A 25,968-nucleotide genomic window follows, 5' to 3' on the forward strand; every position below is an offset into this window, starting at 1 on the left:
ATTCACTAAAGTACCTACTAAACAAGCCATCGATCTCTTGCGCAAGAAAATTGACGATTCACTTGATCTTCCCATTCCAGCCAGCGATTTCATCGACCTGGTTGAACTATGTGTTGGCTTTACGTGTTTCTCTTTTGAAAATCACCTCTTTCAGCAGACTTTTGGACTACCCATGGGTTCGCCACTCAGTGCAGTCCTGGCGAACCTATACATGGAACATCTAGAAGCCGAACGTTTCTCCACCATTATTCCTTCGTCTGTCACCTGGCTCCGTTATGTTGACGACATTCTCCTCATAACTCCTAAACGCTTCAACGTTCAAGCTCTCCAAGACAAGCTCAACCAGGTCGAGCCTTCAATCCAGTTCACACTTGAAGAAGAGGTCGACAACACTCTTCCTTTCCTTGATGTTCTACTCTGCAAAGCTGACCACGAACTTCGTTTTAAAGTCTATCGAAAACCCACCAACCAAAACGATCTTCTCCACTTCTACTCTCACCACGACACCAAAACCAAACGTGGTGTAATTATAGGCTTCTTCCTGCGTGCACTCAGAATCTGCAGCAACGAGTTCCTTGAGGAAGAATGCACTATAATTGAACAAGTATTTTCCAAACTCCACTATCCTCGTCACTTCATCAGAGACTGCAGACGGCGAGCACTAAACATCTTCAACACACCCAGAGAAGACACTGCCGAGAAGAGATACATAGTCCTTCCCACCAACTCCATTGCCAAACATGTTTCCAACATCTTTGCCAAAACATCATTCCAAGTATCTACCTCCACAACCACGACCATCAAGGACATCACCAGTAGTAGGCAGGACAAGCCTCCATCCTCTGCAGGGGTATACATAATCCCTTGTAATGACTGCAACAAGTTATACGTGGGCGAAACATCAAGGGACCTCCAAACACGTATTTCAGAACACCAATACGCAAGCAGGTCTGACGACACAAGGAATGCCTGCGTACAACACCGCAATTCACACAACCACTTGATAAACTACAGAAACTCAAGACTTATCGCCACAGAAGACAACACTCAATACAGAAGAATCCTGGAATCATCACTTATTTCTATATCCGACAACTTCAACCAGAATAGTGGCTTCTATAACATAGCTGAACCACTTGCCAAGAAACTTCTTCATCGCTATCCCACATAAGAACACTGTAGAAGGTCTGCTCACAAACTTGTCCAGTCTCCTTCCCAGGCTACCCAAGTTTTTAGACTCTACAACCCAACTCGGTACATCATCAGATGCAGCATTCTTCACCTGACCTCAGCCGGACTATAAATACTCGCGTTCCTTCCACCCCAGGTAGTTCTGTTTGTGACTTGAAAAAGCCCACTGTGTGGGCGAAACGTAGTCAATAAAGGATCACATTATACTGCATTTGTGTTTATATTGCCATTGTGTCGGTATTTTATACCATTTATTTCCATGATAAAGGTAAATAAATTGTAAGGGGGCATAGGTCTCTATGTGACAGATACACTAAGTTGCACAGAACTATTAAAATAAAAGTCGAAACCAGAAACCTGGTGTATGAGTTCCTGAAGAAGCTAGAACTATTTGTAAATAGGCACAAAACAGTTTTAATTATTTTAAAAGAAACTATCACACTATTAAAATTTTTAATTTATTATTAGTTTTTTATTTATAAACAGCAGTACAGCAAGTTAATACATGTATAATGATACCTAATCAAGTAATGGCAAAACTCCTAACTTGTGTTTGTTAACACTTTTCTAATTAAACAGCCTAACTTAACACTTAAACTGTCCAAACGTAGATTTGCGTTTGCGCGCAGTGTTCCAGCCTTGATTTCTCCATAAGAAAGAGTGTAAAAAAAAAAGGAGATCTACTTTCGGAGCGCTGCGTGAGCGAACGTAGATCTACGTTTGGACAGTCTAAGGGTTAAATGACATAAGGACTCGGCCTTTATGTCAGGTTGTTCAAATATTTCACATTGGGCCATTAAATTACCAGAGCAACCATATTCAATAGTGAAAGAAACCACAGTTGTATCCTGATAACACTCAAGATGAGAAGCAGTCTCTGCATTGCCTAGAAGTAGACTAACTCATTCATCAAATGGTCTACATGTCACCACCTCTGACTGATGCAATATTGGGCAGCTTAGTGAAAGAGGCCATGCAATGTTATTCTCATTTCTCTTGACGATAAATCTCAATTTAAACAAACCCGGAATACGTTTTTGTAACTAAACATAAAAAGTTTAAATTTATTATTTTATATAATACAGTGGACCCCCGCCTAACGAACGCATCGCACAACGTTAATTCCGCAATACGAAGCATTTGAATGCAAAAATTTTGCCTCGCCTCACGATAAAAAACTCGCCCAACGTGATTCCTCCCAAAACTGTTGGTCCAACCTGAGCGCCTCAGCTGCCCTGCCGTCATTGTTTACAAGCCAGGGTGGCTGGTTGCATGCATACACTCGATACATTTTGTATTATTCCATTGTTTATAGTGCTTGTAACTGCTAAATAAGCCACCATGGGCCCAAAGAAAGCTTGTAGTACCAATCCTGTGGTAAAAAGGGTGAGAAATACGTACTATCGTACCACAGTCAGCTGCTGCTGCGCCACCGTCAGCTGTTGCTGCACCACAGTCAGCTGCTGCTGAACCACTTTCAGCTGCTGCTGCACCAAAGTCAGCTGTTGCTGAACCACGGTCAGCTGCTGCTGCACCAAGGTCAGCTGCTGGTGCACCAAAGTCAGCTGTTGCTGCACCACGGTCAGCTGTTGCTTCTGCTGCACCACCATCAGCTGTTGCTTCACCACCATCAGCTGTACTACTCGAAGATGTGGAGAGTGTGTTGTTGGTGTGGCTTAACGTGAAACAGTTACCGAGAAACAATTAACCACAGATGGTTAGCCACCCAGGATAACCCAAGAAAGCCAGTGCATCATCGAGGACTGTCTAACCTATTTCCATTGCGGTCCTTAATCTTGTCCCCCAGGATGTGACCCACAACAGTCGACTAACACCCAGGTGAACAGAAAAAAATGCCTGGAGCTAGTACTCATATTGGTGAATTTAAGGCCAGCAAAGGTTGGTTTGAGAGATTTAAGAATTGTAGTGGCATACACAGTGCAATAAGGCATGGTGAAGCTGAAAAATTCCAACCCCAACAAGTGTTCATTTGTGACGAAACAGGCCTGTTCTGAAAGAAAATGCCAAACAGGACCTACATTACTCAGGAGGAAAAGGCACTCCCAGGACACAAGCCTGTGAAAGACAGGCTAACTCTCATGTTTTGTTGTAATGATAGTGGGATTGCAAAGTGAAGCCTTTACTCATGTATCACTCTGAAAATCCCAGAGTGTTCAAGAAAAACAGTGTCTCATCACTCATCAATACTCTTCAATAAAGGTAAGTGTCATTTTAACATTTATTTATGTAGTTATTGTGCATGTCTCATTGTTTTCTTTGTAGGGAAATGTATATTTCATGAAAAAAAAAAATTAATACTTTTGGCTGTCTGAAACTGATTAATTGGATTTCCATTATTTCTTATGGGGAAAATTAATTCACCTAACAATGAGCTCTCGGGAACGGATTAATATCGTTAGGCGAGGGTCCACTGTATAACTGGGAGTTCGCATTCATGAATAACTCAAGCAAAAAAAATATAAGCTTGCCAGAGGGGCAGTAACAGCAAAAAAACATAAGCTTGCCAGAGGGGCAGTTACATATGTATTTTTTTTTTTTGTAACACAATGGCTATGTCCCACCGAGGCAGGGTGACTTGAAAAATAAGAAAGGTAAAGTTTTTCTTCTTTTTACATTTAATAATTTATGTATAAGTGGTTACTAGCCCCTTGCTCCCAGCATTTTAGTTGCCTCTGACTTATGGAGGAAGGATTCTTCTCCACTTTCCCTTGAAGCTTAAGTATATATCTTCTTCTTTCAACAAACTGGCCATATTCCACTGAGGCAGGGTGGCCCAAAAAGAAAAACAAAAGTTTCTCTTTTTAACTTTAGTAATGTATATAGGAGAAGGGGTTACTAGCCTCTTGCCCCTGGTATTTCTGTTGCCTCTTACGACATGCACGGCTTATGGAGGAAGAATTCTGTTCCACTTCCCCATGGAGATAAGAGGAAATAAACAAGGACAAGAACTAGTAAGAAAAATAGAAGAAAACCCAGAGGGGTGTGTATATACAGTATACGCTTGTACATGCATGTGTAGTGTGACCTAAGTGTAAATGGAAGTAGCAAGACATACCTGAAACCTTGCATGTTTGAGACACCAGCAGTCCTACCATCATGTAAAACAATTACATTACAGTACTAAATTTAAAAAGAGAAACTTTAGTTTTTCTTTTTAAGTCACCCTGCCTCTGTGGGATATGGTTGGTTTGTTGAAAAAAAAAAAAAACACAGAAATGAAATGAGCTAAATCCTAAAAGAACAGTATGAATCAGTGTTCAACAATCCAATAGACATCATGAGTATTGAAGACTAATAATTTCTTCACTAACTCTGCCCACTCTTTACATTGTATATCTGCCATCAATGCAAATCTTTCAAACTTCAAAAAGAAAAAAAAAAATAGATAACATGCGCATTCATGCAACACCTGGGCCTGATTCCTGGAATTCAGTACAGTGGACCCCTGATTTACGATGTCCTCGACCTATGTTAAAACTGACTTATGATGCTTGTTAGCATAAAAATTTGACCCTGACCTACGTTGAAAAACTCGACTTACATTATTCATCCCGAATGCAGCCATCTGGTCCATCTGGCCTGAGCGCCTCAGCTGAGCTAGTGTGACATTGTTTACAAGCCGGGGCGGACGGTTGCATGCATACATTCGATAAATTTTTTGCTATTAAAGTGTTTTTAGTGCTTGTAACTGCTAAATAAGCCTCCATGGGCCCCAAAAAAGCTTCTAGTGCCAGCCCTGTGGTAAAAAGGGTGAGAAATACTATTGTACCATGGTCAGCTGCTGCTGTAGCACCATCAGCTCCTGCTGCACCACGGTCAGCTGTACTACTCGAAGATGTGGAGAGACTATTATTGGTGTGGCTTATCGAGAATACCGAGAAACAATTAACCCCAGAGGGTTAGCCACCCAGGATAACCCAAGAAAGTCAGTGTGCCATCGAGGACTGTCTAGCTTATTTCCATTGGGGTCCTTAATCTTGTGCCCCAGGATGCGACCCACACCAGCCGACTAACACCCAGGTGAACAGGAAAAAATGCCTGGATCTAGTGCTCATATTGGTGAATTTAAGGCCAGCAAAGGTTGGTTTAAGAGATTTAAGAATCATGGTTGCATACACAGTGTGATAAGGCCTGTTCGGAAGAAAATGCCAAACAGGACCTACATTACTCAGGAGGAAAAGGCACTCCTAGGACACAGTGTCTCATCACTCATCACTACATCTTCAATAAAGGTGTCATCTATTCTTCACTCAGTACACTAGTACATGCACAATATATATTGTGCATGTATCCTTCTTTTTGTGTGTAGGAAAATGTGTATTTCATGTGGTAAAAATTTTTTTTTCATACTTTTGGGTGTCTTGAACGGATTAATTTGATTTCCATTATTTCTTATGGGGAAAATTAATTTGACTTACGATAATTTCGTCTTACGACGTGATCTCAGGAATGGATTAATATCATAAGTTAGGGGTCCACTGTATTTATAAATGAATGCAAAGTTACATGAACTTGAGGACTCTGTGTTCTTTAAAGGAGGAGCTTAGAGTCAGATAAAATCTCAGAGATCTTAAAAGGTGCAGATGTATCCCCTCCTCACAAAGGAGGCAGCAGAGCTATGGTAGAAACATTACAGGGAAGTAATGCCAATATCAAACATCATAAAAGTCTTTGAATTGGTGCTGATATGCCATCTTACTGTTTTTATTGAAGCATTCAACCTATACGACCAGATCAACAGGAATTTAGAGAAGGAAGATCATGCTAGTCCCAGCTGTTAGAGCATTGTAATGAAATCCCTGGAACTTTGTAAGAAAATTGAGGTGCAGGTATGGTTTACACAGATTTTTACAAAGGTAAATGTGACCACAGAGTCATAGCCCATAAAATGAGGTCAACAGGTATAACAGAAAAGGTAGGGAAGTGCATGTTTAAATTTCTAAGAGAATACAAGACTGGTAGTAAACAAAACAAGGAGCCTCAGCAAAAGTTTAGTATCCCAGGGCATTGTCTTAGCACCTTTACTGTTTCTCATCCCCATAACAGACTGATAAAAATACTAGTCACAGCTTTTATATCATCCATTGTGGACAATACCTAAATATTATGAAAATCACCTCAGTAGAAAATAAAGAAAAATTACAATCAGATATTAACAAAGTCTTTTAATGGGTAAATAAAAATAACATGGTCATTGATGACAGATTTAAGTTGCTGTGATATGAGAACGGGAACACAGTACCTGCAGACCCTTACATAAAACATAAGATACAGGCAAATGACTTAGAAATAATAATGCCAGATTTGATAAAGCAAATGCAGCAGAAGCCAGAAAAAAATTATAGGTTTCATTATTAGGACTTGATGAAGATGTGAAATAATGCTAGTGATGGTACTAGCAAATCACTTGTGCTCTAATGTATATAATATTGCTCTGTGCTTACAGCTCCATTCAAGGCAGAAGAGATATAAGTGTTGAAAAATGTGCAGCAATTGTCTACTGCCTGCATTGAGTCAATAAAGTATTTAAATTACTGGGAGTGCTGCAAATGTGCTTGGGATGTGCTCCCAGGAGTAAAGAAGAGAGTACTAATAATACAGGCAGGGCCCTGATTATACAGCAGGTTAGGTTCTGGGCTACTGCTGTAAAGCAAAAATTGCTGTAGAGTGAAACATAGCCTTTTTTCATTTTCAAATTCATATAAAAGCATGATAGCATGTTTATACTATGATATATTAAGTGAGCAATAGAACTGAGTCTAAAAAAATGCATATACAATACACACATTACTTACCTTAAAATATTTTTGTCCTTAGCTTATAGCAAGTGGTGAATATATTTATTGCAGGTAGGTTGGTAGACAGCAACCACCCAGGGAAGTACTACCCTCCTGCCAGATGACTGTGAAACAGAAACCTGTAACTGTTTTGCATGATGGTAGGATTGCTGGTTTCTTTTTCTGTCTCATAAACACACTAGATAACAGGGATATCTTGCTACTCCTACTTACACTTTGGTCACACTTCACAGACATGCACATGCATATATATATACATACATCTAGGTTTTTCTGCTTTTTCTAAATAGCTCTTATTCTTCTTTATTTCTTCTGTTGTCCATGGGGAAGTGGAAAAGAATCTTTCCTCCGTAAGCCATGCGTGTCGTATGAGGCGACTAAAATGCCGGGAGCAATGGGCTAGTAACCCCTTCTCCTGTAGACATTTACTAAAAAAGAGAAGAAGAAAAACTTTATAAAACTGGGATGCTTAAATGTGGGTGGATGTAGTGTGGATGACAAGAAACATGATTGCTGATGTTATGAATGAAAAGAAGTTGGATGTCCTGGCCCTAAGTGAAAAAAAGCTGAAGGGGGTAGGGGAGTTTCGGTGGGGGGAAATAAATGGGATTAAATCTGGAGTATCTGAGAGAGTTAGAGCAAAGGAAGGGGTAGCAGTAATGTTGAAGGATCAGTTATGGAAGGAAAAAAGAGAATATGAATGTGTATATTCAAGAATTATGTGGATTAAAGTAAAGGTTGGATGCGAAAAGTGGGTCATAATAAGCGTGTATGCACCTGGGGAAGAGAGGAATGTAGAGGAGAGAGCTTTTGGGAGATGTTAAGTGAATGTATAGGAGCCTTTGAACCAAGTGAGAGAGTAATTGTGGTAGGGGACCTGAATGCTAAAGTAGGAGAAACTTTTAGAGAGGGTGTGGTAGATAAGTTTGGGGTGCTAGGTGTAAATGATAATGGGAGCCCTTTGATTGAACTTTGTATAGAAAGGGGTTTAGTTATAGGTAATACATATTTTAAGAAAAAGAGGATGAATAAGTATACAAGATATGATGTAGGGCAAAATGACAGTAGTTTGTTGGATTATGTATTGGTAGATAAAAGACTGTTGAGTAGACTTCAGGATGTACATGTTTATAGAGGGGCCACAGATATATCAGATCACTTTCTAGTTGTAGCTACACTGAGAGTAAAAGGTAGATGGGATACAAGGAGAATAGAAGCATCAGGGAAGAGAGAGGTGAAGGTTTATAAACTATTATCACACTGGCCGATTCCCACCAAGGCAGGGTGGCCCGAAAAAGGAAAACTTTCACCATCATTCACTCCATCACTGTCTTGCCAGAAGGGTGCTTTACACTACAGTTTTTAAACTGCAACATTAACACCCCTCCAGTGCCTGCACTCTGAAGGTGTTAATGTTGCAGTTTAAAAACTGTAGTGTAAAGCACCCTTCTGGCAAGACAGTGAATGATGGTGAAAGTTTTCCTTCTTCGGGCCACCCTGCCTTGGTGGGAATCGGCCAGTGTGATAATAAAAAAAAAAAAACGCTATTGGAGGATAGATGGCCTAATGAGAGCATAGGCAATGGGGTCGAAGAAGTATGGGATAGGTTTAAAAATGTAGTGTTAGAGTGTTCAGCAGAAGTTTGTGGTTACAGGAAAGTGGGTGCGGGAGGGAAGAGGAGCGATTGGTGGAATGATGATGTAAAGAGAGTAGTAAGGGAGAAAAAGTTAGCATATGAGAAGTTTTTACAAAGTAGAAGTGATGCAAGGAGGGAAGAGTCTATGAAGAAAAAGAGAGAGGTTAAGAGAGTGTTAGGTAAGACACATATGCAACAGTTAGGTATCTTTATTTCGAAACGTTTCGCCTACACAGTAGGCTTCTTCAGTCGAGTACAGAAAAGTTGATAGAAGCAGAAGATACTTGAAGACGATATAATCAGTCCATCACCCTTAAAGTTTTGAGGTGGTCAGTCCCTCAGTCTGGAGAAGAGCATTGTTCCGTTGTCTGAAACAATATGAAGTTGAAGTAACAGGATGGAGCCTTTATATAGTGCCAGGAGGTGAGACGTAGGTTGCTTTGGGAGGGCAGGTCCCTCTCAAACCCAGCCGTTCTCACTAGTAGAGGTCGAAGTTGATGGTCTGTACCAAGATACCCTTGTGTTGCAGTGTCTGACAGAATGAACATTAAAATGGTATAAAATACCGACAGATTGTTAGGTAAGACACATATGCAACAGTTAGGTATCTTTATTTCGACACGTTTCGCCTACACAGTAGGCTTCTTCAGTCGAGTACAGAAAAGTTGATAGAAGCAGAAGATACTTGAAGACGATGTAATCAGTCCATCACCCTTAAAGTTTTGAGGTGGTCAGTCCCTCAGTCTGGAGAAGAGCATTGTTCCGTTGTCTGAAACAATATGAAGTTGAAGTAACAGGATGGAGCCTTTATATAGTGCCAGGAGGTGAGACGTAGGTTGCTTTGGGAGGGCAGGTCCCTCCTGGCACTATATAAAGGCTCCATCCTGTTACTTCAACTTCATATTGTTTCAGACAACGGAACAATGCTCTTCTCCAGACTGAGGGACTGACCACCTCAAAACTTTAAGGGTGATGGACTGATTACATCGTCTTCAAGTATCTTCTGCTTCTATCAACTTTTCTGTACTCGACTGAAGAAGCCTACTGTGTAGGCGAAACGTTTCGAAATAAAGATACCTAACTGTTGCATATGTGTCTTACCTAACAATCTGTCGGTATTTTATACCATTTTAATGTTCAGGTTAAGAGAGTGGTGAAGCAATGTAAAAAGAGAGCAAATGAGAGAGTGGGTGAGATGTTATCAACAAATTTTGTTGAAAATAAGAAAAAGTTTTGGAGTGAGATTAACAAGTTAAGGAAGCCTAGAGAACAAATGGATTTGTCAGTTAAAAATAGGAGAGGAGAGTTATTAAATGGAGAGTTAGAGGTACAGTGGACCCCTGGTTAACGATATTTTTTCATTCTAGAAGTATGTTCAGGTGCCAGTACTGACTGAATTTGTTCCCATAAGGAATATTGTGAAGTAGATTAGTCCATTTCAGACCCTCAAACATACAAGTACAAACGCACTTACCTAAATACACTTACATAATTGGTCACATTGGGAGGTGATCGTTAAGCGGGGTCCACTGTATTGGGAAGATGGAGGGAATATTTTGAGGAATTGTTAAATGTTGATGAAGATAGGGAAGCTGTGATTTCGTGTATAGGGCAAGGAGGAATAACATCTTGTAGGAGTGAGGAAGAGCCAGTTGTGAGTGTGGGGGAAGTTCGTGAGGCAATAGGTAAAATGAAAGGGGGTAAGGCAGCCGGGATTGATAGGATAAAGATAGAAATGTTAAAAGCAGGTGGGGATATAGTTTTGGAGTGGTTGGTGCAATTATTTAATAAATGTATGGAAGAGGGTAAGGTACCTAGGGATTGGCAGAGAGCAAGCATAGTTCCTTTGTATAAAGGCAAAGGGGACAAAAGAGAGTGCAAAAATTATACGGGGATAAGTCTGTTGAGTATACCTGGTAAAGTGTATGGTAGAGTTATTATTGAAAGAATTAAGAGTAAGACGGAGAATAGGATAGCAGATGAACAAGGAGGCTTTAGGAAAGGTAGGGGGTGTGTGGACCAGGTGTTTACAGTGAAACAATAAGTGAACAGTATTTAGATAAGGCTAAAGAGGAAATTGTGGCATTTATGGATTTGGAAAAGGCGTATGACAGGGTGGATAGGGGGGCAATGTGGCAGATGTTGCAGGTGTATGGTGTAGGAGGTAGGTTACTGAAAGCAGTGAAGAGTTTTTACGAGGATAGTGAGGCTCAAGTTAGAGTATGTAGGAAAGAGGGAAATTATTTCCCAGTAAAAGTAGGCCTTAGACAAGGATGTGTGATGTCACCGTGGTTGTTTAATATATTTATAGATGGGGTTGTAAGAGAAGTAAATGCGAGGGTCTTGGCAAGAGGCGTGGAGTTAAAAGATAAAGAATCACACATAAAGTGGGAGTTGTCAGAGTTGCTCTTTGCTGATGACACTGTGCTCTTGGGAGATTCTGAAGAGAAGTTGCAGAGATTGGTGGATGAATTTGGTAGGGTGTGCAAAAGAAGAAAATTAAAAGTGAATACAGGAAAGAGTAAGGTTATGAGGATAACAAAAAGATTAGGTGATGAAAGATTGGATATCAGTTTGGAGGGAGAGAGTATGGAGGAAGTGAACGTATTCATATATTTGGGAGTGGACGTGTCAGCGGATGGGTCTATGAAAGATGAGGTGAATCATAGAATTGATGAGGGGAAAAGGGTGAGTGGTGCACTTAGGAGTCTGTGGAGACAAAGAACTTTGTCCTTGGAGGCAAAGAGGGGAATGTATGAGAGTATAGTTTTACCAACGCTCTTATATGGGTGTGAAGCATGGGTGATGAATGTTGCAGCGAGAAGGCTGGAGGCAGTGGAGATGTCATGTCTGAGGGCAATGTGTGGTGTGAATATAATGCAGAGAATTCATAGTTTGGAAGTTAGGAGGAGGTGCGGGATTACCAAAACTGTTGCCCAGAGGGCTGAGGAAGAGTTGTTGAGGTGGTTCAGACATGTAGAGAGAATGGAGCGAAACAGTGTGACTTCAAGAGTGTATCAGTCCGTAGTGGAAGGAAGGCGGGGTAGGGGTCGGCCTAGGAAAGGTTGGAGGGAGGGGGTAAAGGAGGTTTTGTGTGCGAGGGGCTTGGACTTCCAGCAGGCATGCGTGAGCGTGTTTGATAGGAGTGAATAGAGACAAATGGTTTTGAATACTTGACGTGCTGTTGGAGTGTGAGCAAAGTAACATTTATGAAGGGGTTCAGGGAAACCAGCAGGCCGGACTTGAGTCCTGGAGATGGGAAGTACAGTGCCTGCACTCTGAAGGAGGGGTGTTAATGTTGCAGTTTAAAAACTGTAGTGTAAAGCACCCTTCTGGCAAGACAGTGATGGAGTGAATGATGGTGAAAGTTTTTCTTTTTCGGGCCACCCTGCCTTGGTGGGAATCGGCCAGTGTGATAATAAAATAATAAAATAAGTCTGAATAAATTACGAAAGAGTATAATTGAAAAACCACTGTGTTAGTGAACCACTGTCGAGCGAAGCGCTGTAAAGCAGGGCCCTCCTGTACACTGATTAATATCTTAATTTCAGAAAGGTGAAGACTCGTACAGAGTGTTATATGAATAGCTATATGCCTATGTTGGTTTGCTTGTTGCTACTTCTAATATCAAGTTTTTCATGGGTGCAACATGGTAGAAGATACAGAAAATTATTGGTCAAGTACAATATATGCCTGCACCTGCTCCTATCTAAAATAAGTGCAGATGGCAGATTAATAAGTTTATAGCTTTTGGTGTGATATACAATAATTTCCATTTGCTCGGAATGCTGCCTTTTGGCAGACTGTAGCTCACTTTTCAGTTTTATTATTGTTTTCATTTTGCATGAGAGAACTGTCATAAATTTTTCACAGTCATATTTTTCAGTTACCCCTTATGTGACTAATTTATCATCTGATGGATTTTTTACTTTTTAAAATAGGTAACTATGATGGGAGCTCCAGAAATAATAAGTGCAGAAATCAGTCCTAAGGCCTTAGTGATGAGTGGAACATCAAGTATGATAGTTGCAGCAAGTGGCTCCCCAGTCACCCACACATCTGCTCTGGGTCAGTCACAGCTGCTGAATTTGACGCTACATCAAGCTCACCAAGTCAAGCCTCCATCAGTCCTTCGCAAGTCCAATTGAAGGATTGTTTTTAGCTTGCGGTCTCCTTTTCATAAATGAATATTATGGTATGTATTATTAAAACAAGGTATGTAATGCCTTTATGTGTATAAATGAGACATATGCAATGTTAGGTCACTTTATTTTGGAAATGCTTTATCCACTAAGAGTTTATCAATCTAGTACAAACAAAAATAGGTAAATGTATACAGTAGATCGTTGGATAACATGGTAGTTACATTCCTGAAAATGACATGTAATCAAAATATTGTGTAAACCAAAGAGAAGAACGTATGGGAAAAATAGGGTTATGTTCATTGGACTTCCCAAAAAAAAAAAATAGGTCTCTTGAGTGTAAAAAGCAACGATGATGATAATTTAATTAAAGGTTGATATGGTGATGTGTGTCAAAGATCCTTCACCCAGAGCTGTGCTAGCAGAGGTGCTTTATTGTTTGGTTGTCCTAATTGTTGCAGCTGAATGAGAGTTTTAAAGGAAAGGTTAGAGTGGTTGGGGTATTCATGAGAGAAGTTAGAGCAGTTGGGGTGAGTAGGTTTGGTGGGGGGATAATGGACTGAGGGATGAGGGTTGAGGGACTTCTGTTGTGGGAAGTGAAGACCAAATGTTAAAGGGGTGGGGGCAGGAGCTGGAAGCTGGTGCTGGGTGGTGAAGGGTGCTGGGCAATAGAGGGGTGTGGGAAAGGAGTGGAGTCTGGAAGCAACGAGGTGGTATGTGGGTGGCAGTGTTGGTGGGTGAATGTGCAGATGTTGGTGTGGGTGGTAATGAAGGTGGTGGGTGGCTACATGACTAGGTGTATGAGTAGTGAAAGATGTAGGAGTAGGGCTATGTGGGTGTGAAGCTATGGGGGAGTAATATGGGTGAAAGGTGTGGTTATTGGTGGCCCAGTGATTGGATGATTGACTGGATGGGTGAATGTGTGGGTGGTGGTGTAGGCAGTAATGAGGGTGGTGGGTTAGCGAGTGATTAGGTATGTGGGTGGTGTGTTAGGGTAAAAGGCTGGGTGAGGTGTGGGCATGGGGCTGGGCAAAGTGTGGTCTTCAGGTAGTGGGTGTAGGTGTGTGCCATGGGGAAATTGTATGGATGGGATGTGTGGTGGTAGGTTGTTGATTGGGATGGTACGTGAAGTCATGCGGCAGTGAGGGAGTTGTGTGGGTGGTGGTTACTAGTTGGAATGGTATAAGTGATGGTGTGTGGCTGTGGGGGAATTATAGGGGCAAACAGTATGGGTGGGGGTTCTGGGCAGTGTGGGTGAGGTTGCTGGGTGTGCAGCAAGGGTATGTGGTCCCAGGAGGGAGGAAGGGGCGTATGAACATAGCATGAGGTATTGTATTAGACATGTATGAACATAGCACAAGGTATGGTAGTTGATGATAAAAGTCTATCAATACTTAACTACAACATCAGGTCCTTAAGCAAACACTATGATGACCTCCTGGCACTCCTTGAATCACTAAAGACACCCTTCTCCTGCATTATTCTTACTGAGACCTGGCTTAAACAGGACACAATAGATATCTACCCTCTACCAGGATACACAGCAATCCACAACTGCAGACCATACCAAGTTGGGGGTGGTATTGCAATCTATTACTCTAACCAATTATCTTGTATTAGCACCAATTGCTTTAGTGATGAATATGGAGAATACATTTTTGCTAATTTTACTGTAAAAAACCTTAAGACGCCTTTAACAATCGGTGCCATTTACCGGATACCCCACACAAACATCCCAAACTTCAGTGGGAAATTAAAGGCACTAATAACAAACAGACAAATGAATAAGCACCACCTTCTCTTAGCTGGAGACTTCAACATCAACCTTGGCCTACTAGATGATCAGCCTGTAACTGATTTCATCAACAATATGAACAACACACTTCTCATACCAACAATAACTAAACCAACCAGGCTCACTGAAACAAGTGCAACTATAATAGACCACATATGGACCAATATACTAGCCCCCCTTAAATCAGGGATAATCACAGATAGCACTACAGACCACTACCCTACCTTCCTCTTGACAAACATTAGTAAACCACCACTTGAATACAACAAAGTCTCATTTAGACTCCATGATGAGGCCTCAATAAGGAAGTTCACAGCTGACCTAGAGACTGTTGACTGGCCTACAGAATTCTCCAAGGCCAATGGTATTGATGACTGGACAGACATTTTTCTTAACAAACTACTTAGACTATACAACAAACATTGTCCTATAAAAACGAAACAGATCACAAACAAACGGCTTGGTTGCCCATGGCTAACCAGCACCATTCTGAAATCCATTGATAAGAAACACCAATATGAAAAGCAATATAGACAGGGCTTAATACACAAAGATATTCTTAAACACTATTCATCAGTCCTCACCAAAGTAATAAAGAAAGCCAAACAACTATACTACTCCAGTAGATTCACTGACACAAGAGGAGATATAAAAAAAAAGACCTGGAAAACACTCTCTCAGATTCTAGGGACCCACAAACAGAAAAAAAACAAGAATATTGTCCTAACTAAACCTAATGAAACACCACTGCAACCCACTGACACAGCTAACAAGATAAACGACTTCTCAACCATAGGTTCTAATCTCGCCAATAAAATCCCACATACCAATGCCCATGCCGGGGACTACCTAGATGGGAATTTCCCAAATTCCTTCTATCTTGCTCCAACTGAGCCCACGGAAGTCACCGAGATTATAAAGTCACTTAAAAATAGCTCAGGGAATCTGTCTCATGTCCCACCATTATTGTACAAGAGAGTGGCCCATGTCCTCTCGCATATTATCTCATTACTTTTTACCAAGTCACTAGAAACTAGCACCTTCCCGAAATTACTCAAGACGGCAAGGGTTACACCAATACATAAAGGTGGTGACCCTACAGATTTAAACAACTATAGGCCAATATCAAACTTACCATTGCTATCCAAAATCTTTGAGAAACTCGTGCACAGGAGACTGTATTCATTTATAACGTCACAAAACATACTCAACCCCTGCCAATTTGGATTCAGGAAAAATAAAAGCACTAACGATGCAATCATAAAAGTGCTAGATCTGCTTTACACAGCATTGGAAAATAAGGAATATCCACTAGGAATTTTTATTGACCTAAGAAAAGCTTTTGACACAGTAGACCACGGCATCCTACTCCACAAACTTGACCATTATGGTATAAGAGGCCATGCGCTTGCATATTTCAAATCTTACCTTACTAATAGGTATCAGTATGTCACCATTAAAGACACAGCATCAACAACACAGCCACTTGATACTGGAGTTCCGCAGGGAAGTGTCCTTGGTCCCCTGCTCTTCCTCTTATACATCAATGATCTTCCAAACGTATCTCGACACCTGAACCCCATTCTCTTTGCTGACGACACGACTTATGTCATCTCTCACCCTAATCTTGCCACCCTCAACATCATTGTTAATGAGGAGCTGATCAAAATATCGACTTGGATGACAGCCAATAAACTTACACTTTTTTTTTTTTTTTTTTTCAACAAGTCGGCCGTCTCCCACCGAGGCAGGGTGACCCAAAAAAGAAAGAAAATCCCCAAAAAGAAAATACTTTCATCATCATTCAACACTTTCACCACACTCGCACATTATCACTGTTTTTGCAGAGGTGCTCAGAATACAACAGTCTAGAAGCATACACATATAAAGATACACAACATATCCCTCCAAACTGCCAATATCCCAAACCCCTCCTTTAAAGTGCAGGCATTGTACTTCCCATTCCCAGGACTCAAGTCCGACTATATGAAAATAACCGGTTTCCCTGAATCCCTTCACTAAATATTACCCTGCTCACACTCCAACAGATCGTCAGGTCCCAAGTACCATTCGTCTCCATTCACTCCTATCTAACACGCTCACGCACGCTTGCTGGAAGTCCAAGCCCCTTACCCACAAAACCTCCTTTACTTACACTTAACGTTGACAAAACCTACTACATTATGTTTGGTAGCAGAGCAGGAGATGCGCAAATCAACATTAAGATTGACAACACTCTAATTGCCAGGCATAATGAGGGCAAATTCCTAGGCCTATACCTCGACAACAACCTGAACTTCAGCACCCATATCCAACACATAACCAAAAAAGTATCCAAAACGGTTGGGATCCTCTCCAAGATACGATACTACGTGCTGCAAACTGCCCTTCTCACACTATACCATTCACTTATATATCCATACCTCACCTATGCTATCTGTGCTTGGGGTTCAACTGCAGCAACACACCTAAAGCCAATAGTAACCCAACAAAAAACCGCATTAAGAATAATCACTAAATCCCATCCCTGGCAACACACCCCCCCACTCTTCATAGATCTAAACTTACTCCCTGTTCAGTACATCCACACTTACTACTGTGCAATATACATCTGCAGGACCTTAAATTCCAATATTAACCTTGACCTAAAATGCTTTCTTGATAGTTGTGACAGAACCCACAGGCACAACACCAGACACAAACATCTCTATGACATTCCCCGTGTCCGACTAAACCTTTACAAAAATTCAATGTATGTCAAAGGCCCTAAAATCTGGAACACCCTACCTGAAAATTCCAAAACTGCAGACACATTCATCACCTTCAAAACTACCATCAGAAAACATCTTATCTCCCTGATACACCCTGTCAACTAATAATACGAATACCACCTGGTGGTTCACACTTACACTCACTCACCCATTTGACCATAAACAGAAATATCAATCTCAATCTCAAAATAATGAATCTTAACTAGTCATAAGTTGGCCTGTGATATTCCAATACTGAAACTATGTATAGTGCCAAAACAAAAGCATTCACATTGCTAAACTCACAACTAGTATTTAGTCACTTAGCCATAATACCAACTTACCTCATAATTTTGTAATATTTTAAACTTAAGATTTAATATAAGTCTGCCCGAAATGCCTAGCCATGCTAGGTGTTCTAGTGGTACACTCTGTAATTATTATTTTACTACATGTAAACTACACAATAACCAAATTCTGTAAACTCAGCATTGTAATCCTTATAGAGAATAAACTTTGAATTTGATGTGTATGAATGTAGCATGGGGTATGGTATTAGAAGTGTGTGAATGGAACCTTGTGTAGCCTCACTGCCAGGTGCTCTAACCTTCACCCATGCCCAGTGCCAACACCTATTTTTCACACCCTGCTGCTCATACATTCTGGCCCTCACCCATCTTCATGTATTCCCTTACCCACCTTCACCCATTCTCTCACCCACCTTCACCAATCTTCACTCATCCCCTCACCATCTTATCACTCACCTTCACCCATCCCATTATTCACATGCCCTCATCCTCTTGCCCATATGTTGGAGGGCAGGATGACTGCAAACTGACACTTCCACCCAACATCAGGACCCTACCTTCACCCATCTACATTTGCCCTTTACCCATACTCCCCCCTCACCCCCCATGCACTCTTGAATCCACTTCCTCCCACACTTGCACCCAACTCTCTCCCAAACACTTACCCTCATCTGCATATCCTTACCCACCTGCCTGTACCCATCCCCACACCAGTTCCAATTTGACCATACACTTTAGTGCCATATGGAATTTACAACAGGTGAAGGGAATGTGGGATGGCAGTGACAGCATGCACCCACGGGCCACTCTCACCCCTTTTCGCTCAGACCTTCACTCACCCTTCTTCACCCAGTACCTTGTCTTCGCTCACTAGCTAACGTGCTTCCACCCACTAGCTCGCACTATCATACCCATTAGCTCAAACTTTCCCACCCTCTAGTCCATAAGACAATGGATTCACTCTGAGGCAGAGGGGACAGACCAGAGCTCTTGCCACATTTTTTCCTGTGTGTACTCCACCGGGTAAACCAACTTTTATGGCATGTACATTAAAAATGTGCTGCAATTTTGCAAGATTGCTTGTTATCCAGCAGTCTATTGTAGTAGTGTGGTCAGTTGTAGGGTAGGTAGGGCACTTGGGTTGCTTAGGTTATACTTTTCCATAAATTTTGTATTTTAGTGTCTCATTACCCTTTCAAAGATATTTATGATGTGCAGTGTTAGGGCTACTGGTCTGTAATTTTTGGATTCTCCACCCTGCTTTTGTTTAATGGATTACTGAACATTGATTTATATTAGTCCTTTAGAATTTCACTGGGTTGAGATTGAGCTCCTGGGCCTGTGACTTCCCTGGCTATTTTTGAGGGGTGTTTATTCAGTTCCTGGCTCTGCTATGCACCTAGCCATGTTTTAAGGGCATTTGGAGTCAGATCCTGGTTCTGCTATGCACCTAGCTGTGTTTGAAGGGGTTGAGCTCCAATTCCTGGGCCTGCTATGCACCTACTACCACTGCACACACTTCATATCCATACCTCTTAATTGTTTTTTTGTATCAGGAATAAAACCTTACTGCAGACAATTTTGATTAAATTTTTTCACTGTTGTGACGCCCAAAAAATAAAAGTGCTGACAGTAATGTGATTTAAAAAAAAAAAATTCCTGAAATGGTAGAGAATCTTTTTCTGAAGGTAATGACACCAAAAATGCAAAATTTGATGGAGGGGTTATGGAATTACATAGATGCAAAGTTAGTGGTTTGGGTGCAGTTATTGCAGTGGCAGTTTCACCCACTTTGAGTCTTATTTTAAGCCAATTCCATTCCTCAATTCAACCAAATTCCTAGGTATTTTGCGAGTATTCCTTCTGTTGTATTGATTGAGTGCAAGAAGCTGCTCATTCAGCTATTAGAACTGCCTTATAAAATGCATAGAAATCATAATTTGGCCAATTTACACAAAATTTGACAAATTTCACTCTGTAAACAGAATCCAAAATAAACACTAGGCATTCCAACCACTAAAGTAACGTATCCTCTGTTCTCTATCCATGTCTTCAAGCCTTTCCTATATAACACTTACCCTCTATTTTAAATCCATCATCACACAAAAAATCAAAGTTTTAGCCTATTTCTTAGATTTATAAAATATAACAAGAATGATTAGTTATGGTTTAAGCTGTCACAATAATTAAAGAAGACCTAGTAAAAAACCCATCAAACAGACTTGAGGGGTGTACATTTCCTCAGGAAAAATCACCAAAAATCTAACATTTCCACTATGAACCATATTTCAAGCTATTTCCAGTCCTGAAACCAATCAAAATCTCCCTCCCCCCCCCTTTTTTTTACTAGTATGTCTTCCATTCTATCAACTGATACCAAGAAACAACCAGTGAAACCACAAAAACTACCCTTAAAAACACAGAGTTCACACACAAGTTCAAAGGTCTGCTTTTCCCAGCATGCACTGCATGATGGAAATTTCTTTTTTTTTTTTTTTTTTTTTTTTTTACTGTGCACACTCACTACACAGACCCATTCTCTCATGTCTGGGCTAAAATTTACTGCTCACAATATATTTGAGGGTGCTGTGAGCAATCTATATGGGTAACACTGGTGTCAGTAACATAGTAATGGAAGGATGACTAGAAGGAACCCTGTAATGAAAAGGCCTGTCAAGTATTAGCTATAGTGAGGAGGCAGTCCTGGGGTATTTGAATGTCATGCTTATTAGTAGGAGGAATAGACATGTCACTGTTGGTAAGGTTTGAAATGCCTAGACTGGGAAGGTCATCAAATGAGGAAACAATTACTGACACAAAAACTCCTCACTTCACCCTTCCTGCTCATTCCTATACCTCTCCCACTCATTTCATCTACAGTTAATGAAATTATATCTAACTTAATTTGCTTCATATTACAGTTTCCCACCGAGTGAGAGAAGATCGTGCCAGTCAAGAAGCTATTGTGCCGAGGGATAAACAGTGGTACAACTTGGCACTCTAAGTTGCTAACTTTAAAATTTGCCTTTCGCTCAAGCTGCAAACATATTGTCATTAATTTCCATTATATCTGTTATAATAACAACTATTAAGCATTGTTAAGAGGATGAATGTTACAATATATTTACAACTTGAAGCTTTACAGTTTTCTATGGTCTTTCTTTCTTTCTTTCATAACACTACTTTAAATGAAGACTTTTTAATCTTCAAAATAAAGCTTGTATGATGGATACATTTACCAAACTTTTGCTGGGCAGTATTGTTAAAATTGTGAATGACAATCTTTTTAACTATATTTTGTCCAGTTGTTAAACTAACTTGGGTTGATCTCTATACACATAGGTATTTTGTGTAAGGATTAAACACTTCTGTACCTGTTGGAAAATAAACATTTTATACTGTATTTGTTTTCATTTAAACATTTTCCAGAGACCAATGTTTGACATGTTTAAGAAATATGGGGAAAATTCTGTATAATGTTTAATACAAAAGAGTGTTCTCTGTCCCATTACCTTACAGTCTAGGTACCAGCATTTCTACTTGTGTTTTGGTTGTTTAACATATTTATAGATGGGGTTGTAATTGAAGTGAATGCTAGGGTATTGCAGAGAAGTGGGAGATTAAAAAATAAAGAATCTGATACAAAATGGGAGAAGTTGAAGAGAAGTTGCCTGAGGCTGGTAGATGAATTTGGAAGGATATGTAAAAGAGGACCTGACGATCTGTTGGAGTGTGAGCAGGGTAATATTTAGTGAAGGGATTCAGGGAAACCGGTTATTTTCATATAGTCGGACTTGAGTCCTGGAAATGGGAAGTACAATGCCTGCACTTTAAAGGAGGGGTTTGGGATATTGGCAGTTTGGAGGGATATGTTGTGTATCTCTATACATATATGCTTCTAAACTGTTGTATTCTGAGCACCTCTGCAAAAGCAGTGATAATGTGTGAGTGTGGTGAAAGTGTTGAATGATGATGAAAGTATTTTCTTTTTGGGGATTTTCTTTCTTTTTTTTGGGTCACCCTGCCTCGGTGGGAGACGACCGACTTGTTGATAAAAAAAAAAAAAAAAAAAAACTTGTTGGCTATACAATTGATGAGGGGGAAAAAGGGGTGAGTGTTGATAGACACATGTGGAGACAAAGAATGTTATACATGAATTCAAAAAGGAGAATGTACCAGTAGAGTGGTATCAGTACTCTTTCATAGGGGTGTGAGGAATGTGTTTTAAATGTTGCAGTGAAGAGGAGGCTGGAGGCAGTGGAGATGTCGTATCTGAGGGCAATGTGTGGTGTGATTATTATGCAGAGAATGCATAGTTTGGAGACTAGGAGGGGGTGTGGGGGGGCTGAGGAGGGGTTATTGAAGTTGTTTGGACATTTAGAGAGGATAGAACAAAACAGAATGACTTGGAGGACATATAAATCTGTAGTGGATTTAGGGGTAGGGGTTGCTCTAGGAAAGGTTGAAGGGAGAGGGTAAAGGAGGTTTTTGTTATGAGGAACATCTGTCTGGCGCATATATATATAAAAAACTTGAGTCCTGGAAATGGGAAGTACAATGCCTGCACTTTAAAGGAGGGGTTTGGGATATTGGCAGTTTGGAGGGATATGTTGTGTATCTTTATACGTATATGCTTCTAAACTGTTGTATTCTGAGCACCTCTGCAAAAACAATGATAATGTGTGAGTGTGGTGAAAGCGTTGAATGATGATGAAAGTATTTTCTTTTTGGGGATTTTCTTTCTTTTTTGGGTCACCCTGCCTTGGTGGGAGACGGCCTACTTGTTGAAAAAAAAAATATATGTATATGTATATATATATATATATATTTTCTTTTTTTCAACACACCGGCCGTATCCCACCGAGGCGGGGTTTCCCTAAAGGAAAAACGAAAGTTTCTCCTTTCAAATTTAGTAATATATACAGGAGAAGGGGTTACTAGCCCCTTGCTCCTGGCATTTTAGTCGCCTCTTACAACACGCATGGCTTACGGAGGAAGAATTCTGTTCCACTTCCCCATGGAGATAAGAGGGAAATAAATGGTATACAATACCGACACTATGGAAACATAAACACACATGCAGTTCAATGTGATCCTTTATTGACAACCAACCAAAATGATCTTCTCCACTTCTACTCTCACCACGACACCAAAACTAAACGTGGTGTAATTATAGGCTTCTTCCTGCGCGCACTCAGAATCTGCAGCAATGAGTTCCTTGAGGAAGAATGCACTATAATTGAACAAGCATTTTCTAAACTCCACTATCCTCGTCACTTCATCAGAGACTGCAGACGGCGGGCATTAAACATCTTCAACACACCCAGAGAAGACACTGCCGAGAAGAGATACATAATCCTCCCCACCAACTCCATTGCCAAACATGTTTCCAACATCCTTTCCAATACATGATTCCAAGTATCTACCTCCACAACCGCGACCATCAAGAACATCACCAGTAGTAGACAGGACAAGCTTCCATCCTCTGCAGGGGTATACATAATCCCTTGTAATGACTGCAACAAATTATACGTGGGCGAAACATCAAGAGACCTCCAAACACCAATACGCAAGCAGGACTGACGATACAAGGAATGCCTGTGTACAACATCGCAATTCACACAACCATTTAATTACCTACAGAAACTCAAGACTCATCGCCACAGAAGACAACACTCAATACCGAAGAATCCTGGAATCATCGCTTATCTCTATAACCAACAATTTCAACCAGAACAATGGCTTCTATAACATAGCTGAATCACTTGCCAAGAAACTTCTTCATCGCTATCCCACATAAGAACATAGAACACTGCAGAAGGTCTACTCACAACTTGTCCAATACCCCTGCCAAGCTACCCAAGACTCTATAACCCCACCCGGTGGATCATCAGATGCAGCATTCTCCACCTGACCTCAACAATAATTTTCTAAAAAAGACCCAATACCTCTATAACAAGCACTGCCCTAAAAAAACTAAACAGATGACAGCTAAGAGACTGAACAGTCCCTGGTTAACACCCAGCATTCTCAAATCCATAAATACAAAACACCAATATGAAAAACAGTACAGAATGGGTCACATAACCAGAGACCAAACAAAATGTTACTCGTCAATCCTAACCAGCCTGATAAGAAGGGCAAAAAAATTGTATTATGAGAACAGATTATCCAACTTACGAGGTGATATAAAAAAGACCTGGAAAACCCTATCAGAAATTCTAGGAACAAAAAAGTTATCACGAAATAGCGAAATAAAATTAGCAAAATCAGATGAACCCCAACTCCCACCAACAGAAACAGCAAATAGACTCAATGGCTTCTTCTCCACTATAGGACAAAACCTTGCCAATAAAATCCCAAGCTCAGATACCCCACCAAATGACTACCTCACCGGCAACTACCCGAACACACTGTTCCTAGCTCCGACTAACCCATACGAAGTCTCCCTTATTATCAACACACTAAAAAACAAGGCAGGAGATTTAAATACCTTACCACCCTTTATATACAAAAAAGTGTCACAAGTGCTATCACCAATCATTGCAACACTCTTTAACAAATCCATTGAATCCTCCACCTTCCCTACAGTACTCAAAATAGCAAGGGTCACCCCGATCCACAAAGGAGGAGACCAAACAGAGTTGAATAACTATAGGCCAATATCCAACTTACACCCTCTCTCAAAAATCTTCGAAAAATTAATTCATAAACGAATCTACTCCTACCTTATCTCCCAAAACATACTCAACCCCTGCCAATTTGGATTCAGGCCAAATAAAAATACTAATGATGCTATTATACACATGCTAGAACATATATACACTGCAATAGAGAAAAAAGAAGTCCCACTGGGGATCTTCATTGACTTACGTAAAGCTTTTGATACAGTTAACCATGACTTGCTCCACGTAAAATTGTCACACTATGGTATAAGAGGGCACTCCCTCAACTACCTCAAGTCATACCTCAGCAACAGAAGCCAATATGTGTATGCAAATGGGGCAAACTCTTCTGCACAACCAATTACAGTTGGTGTCCCACAGGGAAGTGTCCTTGGCCCTCTTCTCTTTCTCCTATACATAAATGACCTACCAAATGCTTCGCAATTACTCAAACCCACACTATTTGCAGATGACACTACATACGTCTTCTCCCACCCGAGCCCAGTCACGCTAGCCAATACTGTAAATACCGAATTACAGAAAATATCTACCTGGATGAGGACTAACAAACTTACACTAAACATTGACAAAACCTACTTCATTCAGTTTGGTAACAGAGCTACAGATGTCCCTCTTAACATAATGATAAACGGATCACCTATCACAAAGCTAACAGAGGGAAAATTCTTAGGAATCCACCTTGATAATAGACTCAAATTTCATACACATATACAACAAATTTCTAAGAAAATTTCCAAGACTGTAGGCATACTATCGAAGATACGGTACTATGTTCCACAGTCAGCCCTCCTGGCCCTATATCACTCTCTTATTTACCCCTATCTCATCTATGGAATTTGTGCATGGGGCTCAACAACAAGTAACCATCTCAGACCACTAATTACCCAACAAAAGGCTGCAGTTAGAATGATAACAAATTCTCACTATAGGCAGCACACTCCACCAATATTCAATACACTAAACCTACTCACCATACAAAACATCCATACTTATTACTGCACCTATTACATACATAGAACACTTAACTCTGATATTAACCCTCCCCTCAAACATCTCCTTGCCAACCTCAACAGAACACATGACCATAACACAAGGCACAGATCACTCTTTGATGTTCCTCGTGTCCATCTCACACTATGCAAAAACTCAATGCACATAAAAGGCCCTAAAATCTGGAATTCATTACCTGTAAATATAAAAGAAACACTACCTGTTTATAAATTCAAGTCTCTTCTCAAAGATCACTTACTCACCCAAAACCAAATAAATACTGAATAACTGAACCTTATAAATTGTATATCTTAAATGTTTCTCACAATTATATCACATAAATGTTAAACCTAAAACCCAATCTAACTTTATTATTTTTTAAATTCACTACCTAACAGAATACTCCATTCTACTGAATCTACAACAATGCATACAACCATATGACCTGTCTTTGTAATACTCACTTGTGCTTTATAGTAATCTGTTTACATTAAAGTTTTATCACTGATTTCATCATTGCTTAGTTAATCTTAAGTTAATTTTAAGCCAGCCCGTAATGCTATGCATAGTATAAGTGGCTTTGGCATGCTGCTCTTATCTGTATTTTTTGTACCTCTGTATGTGTGCTCAAATTTTAAATAAATAAATAAA

At 40.3% G+C, this 25,968-nt stretch overlaps 1 protein-coding gene across 1 annotated transcript in view; it reads left to right on the forward strand.

Annotated features, from left to right (window-relative positions):
* LOC128699290 (Activating transcription factor-2) overlaps positions 1 to 21,042 on the forward strand; it is a 180,420-nt gene extending 159,378 nt beyond the window's left edge. Inside the window, exons 14-15 of the mRNA XM_070100800.1 lie at positions 12,588 to 12,841; positions 20,563 to 21,042. Of these exons, the coding sequence (XP_069956901.1) occupies positions 12,588 to 12,794 (207 nt within the window). The 3' untranslated portion in view covers positions 12,795 to 12,841; positions 20,563 to 21,042. The remainder of the gene's footprint in view (positions 1 to 12,587; positions 12,842 to 20,562) is intronic.
* Positions 21,043 to 25,968: the final 4,926 nt, after the last annotated feature.

The sequence above is a fragment of the Cherax quadricarinatus genome, chromosome 74 (genome assembly GCF_038502225.1).
Source record: "Cherax quadricarinatus isolate ZL_2023a chromosome 74, ASM3850222v1, whole genome shotgun sequence".
Lineage (NCBI taxonomy): Eukaryota > Metazoa > Arthropoda > Malacostraca > Decapoda > Parastacidae > Cherax > Cherax quadricarinatus.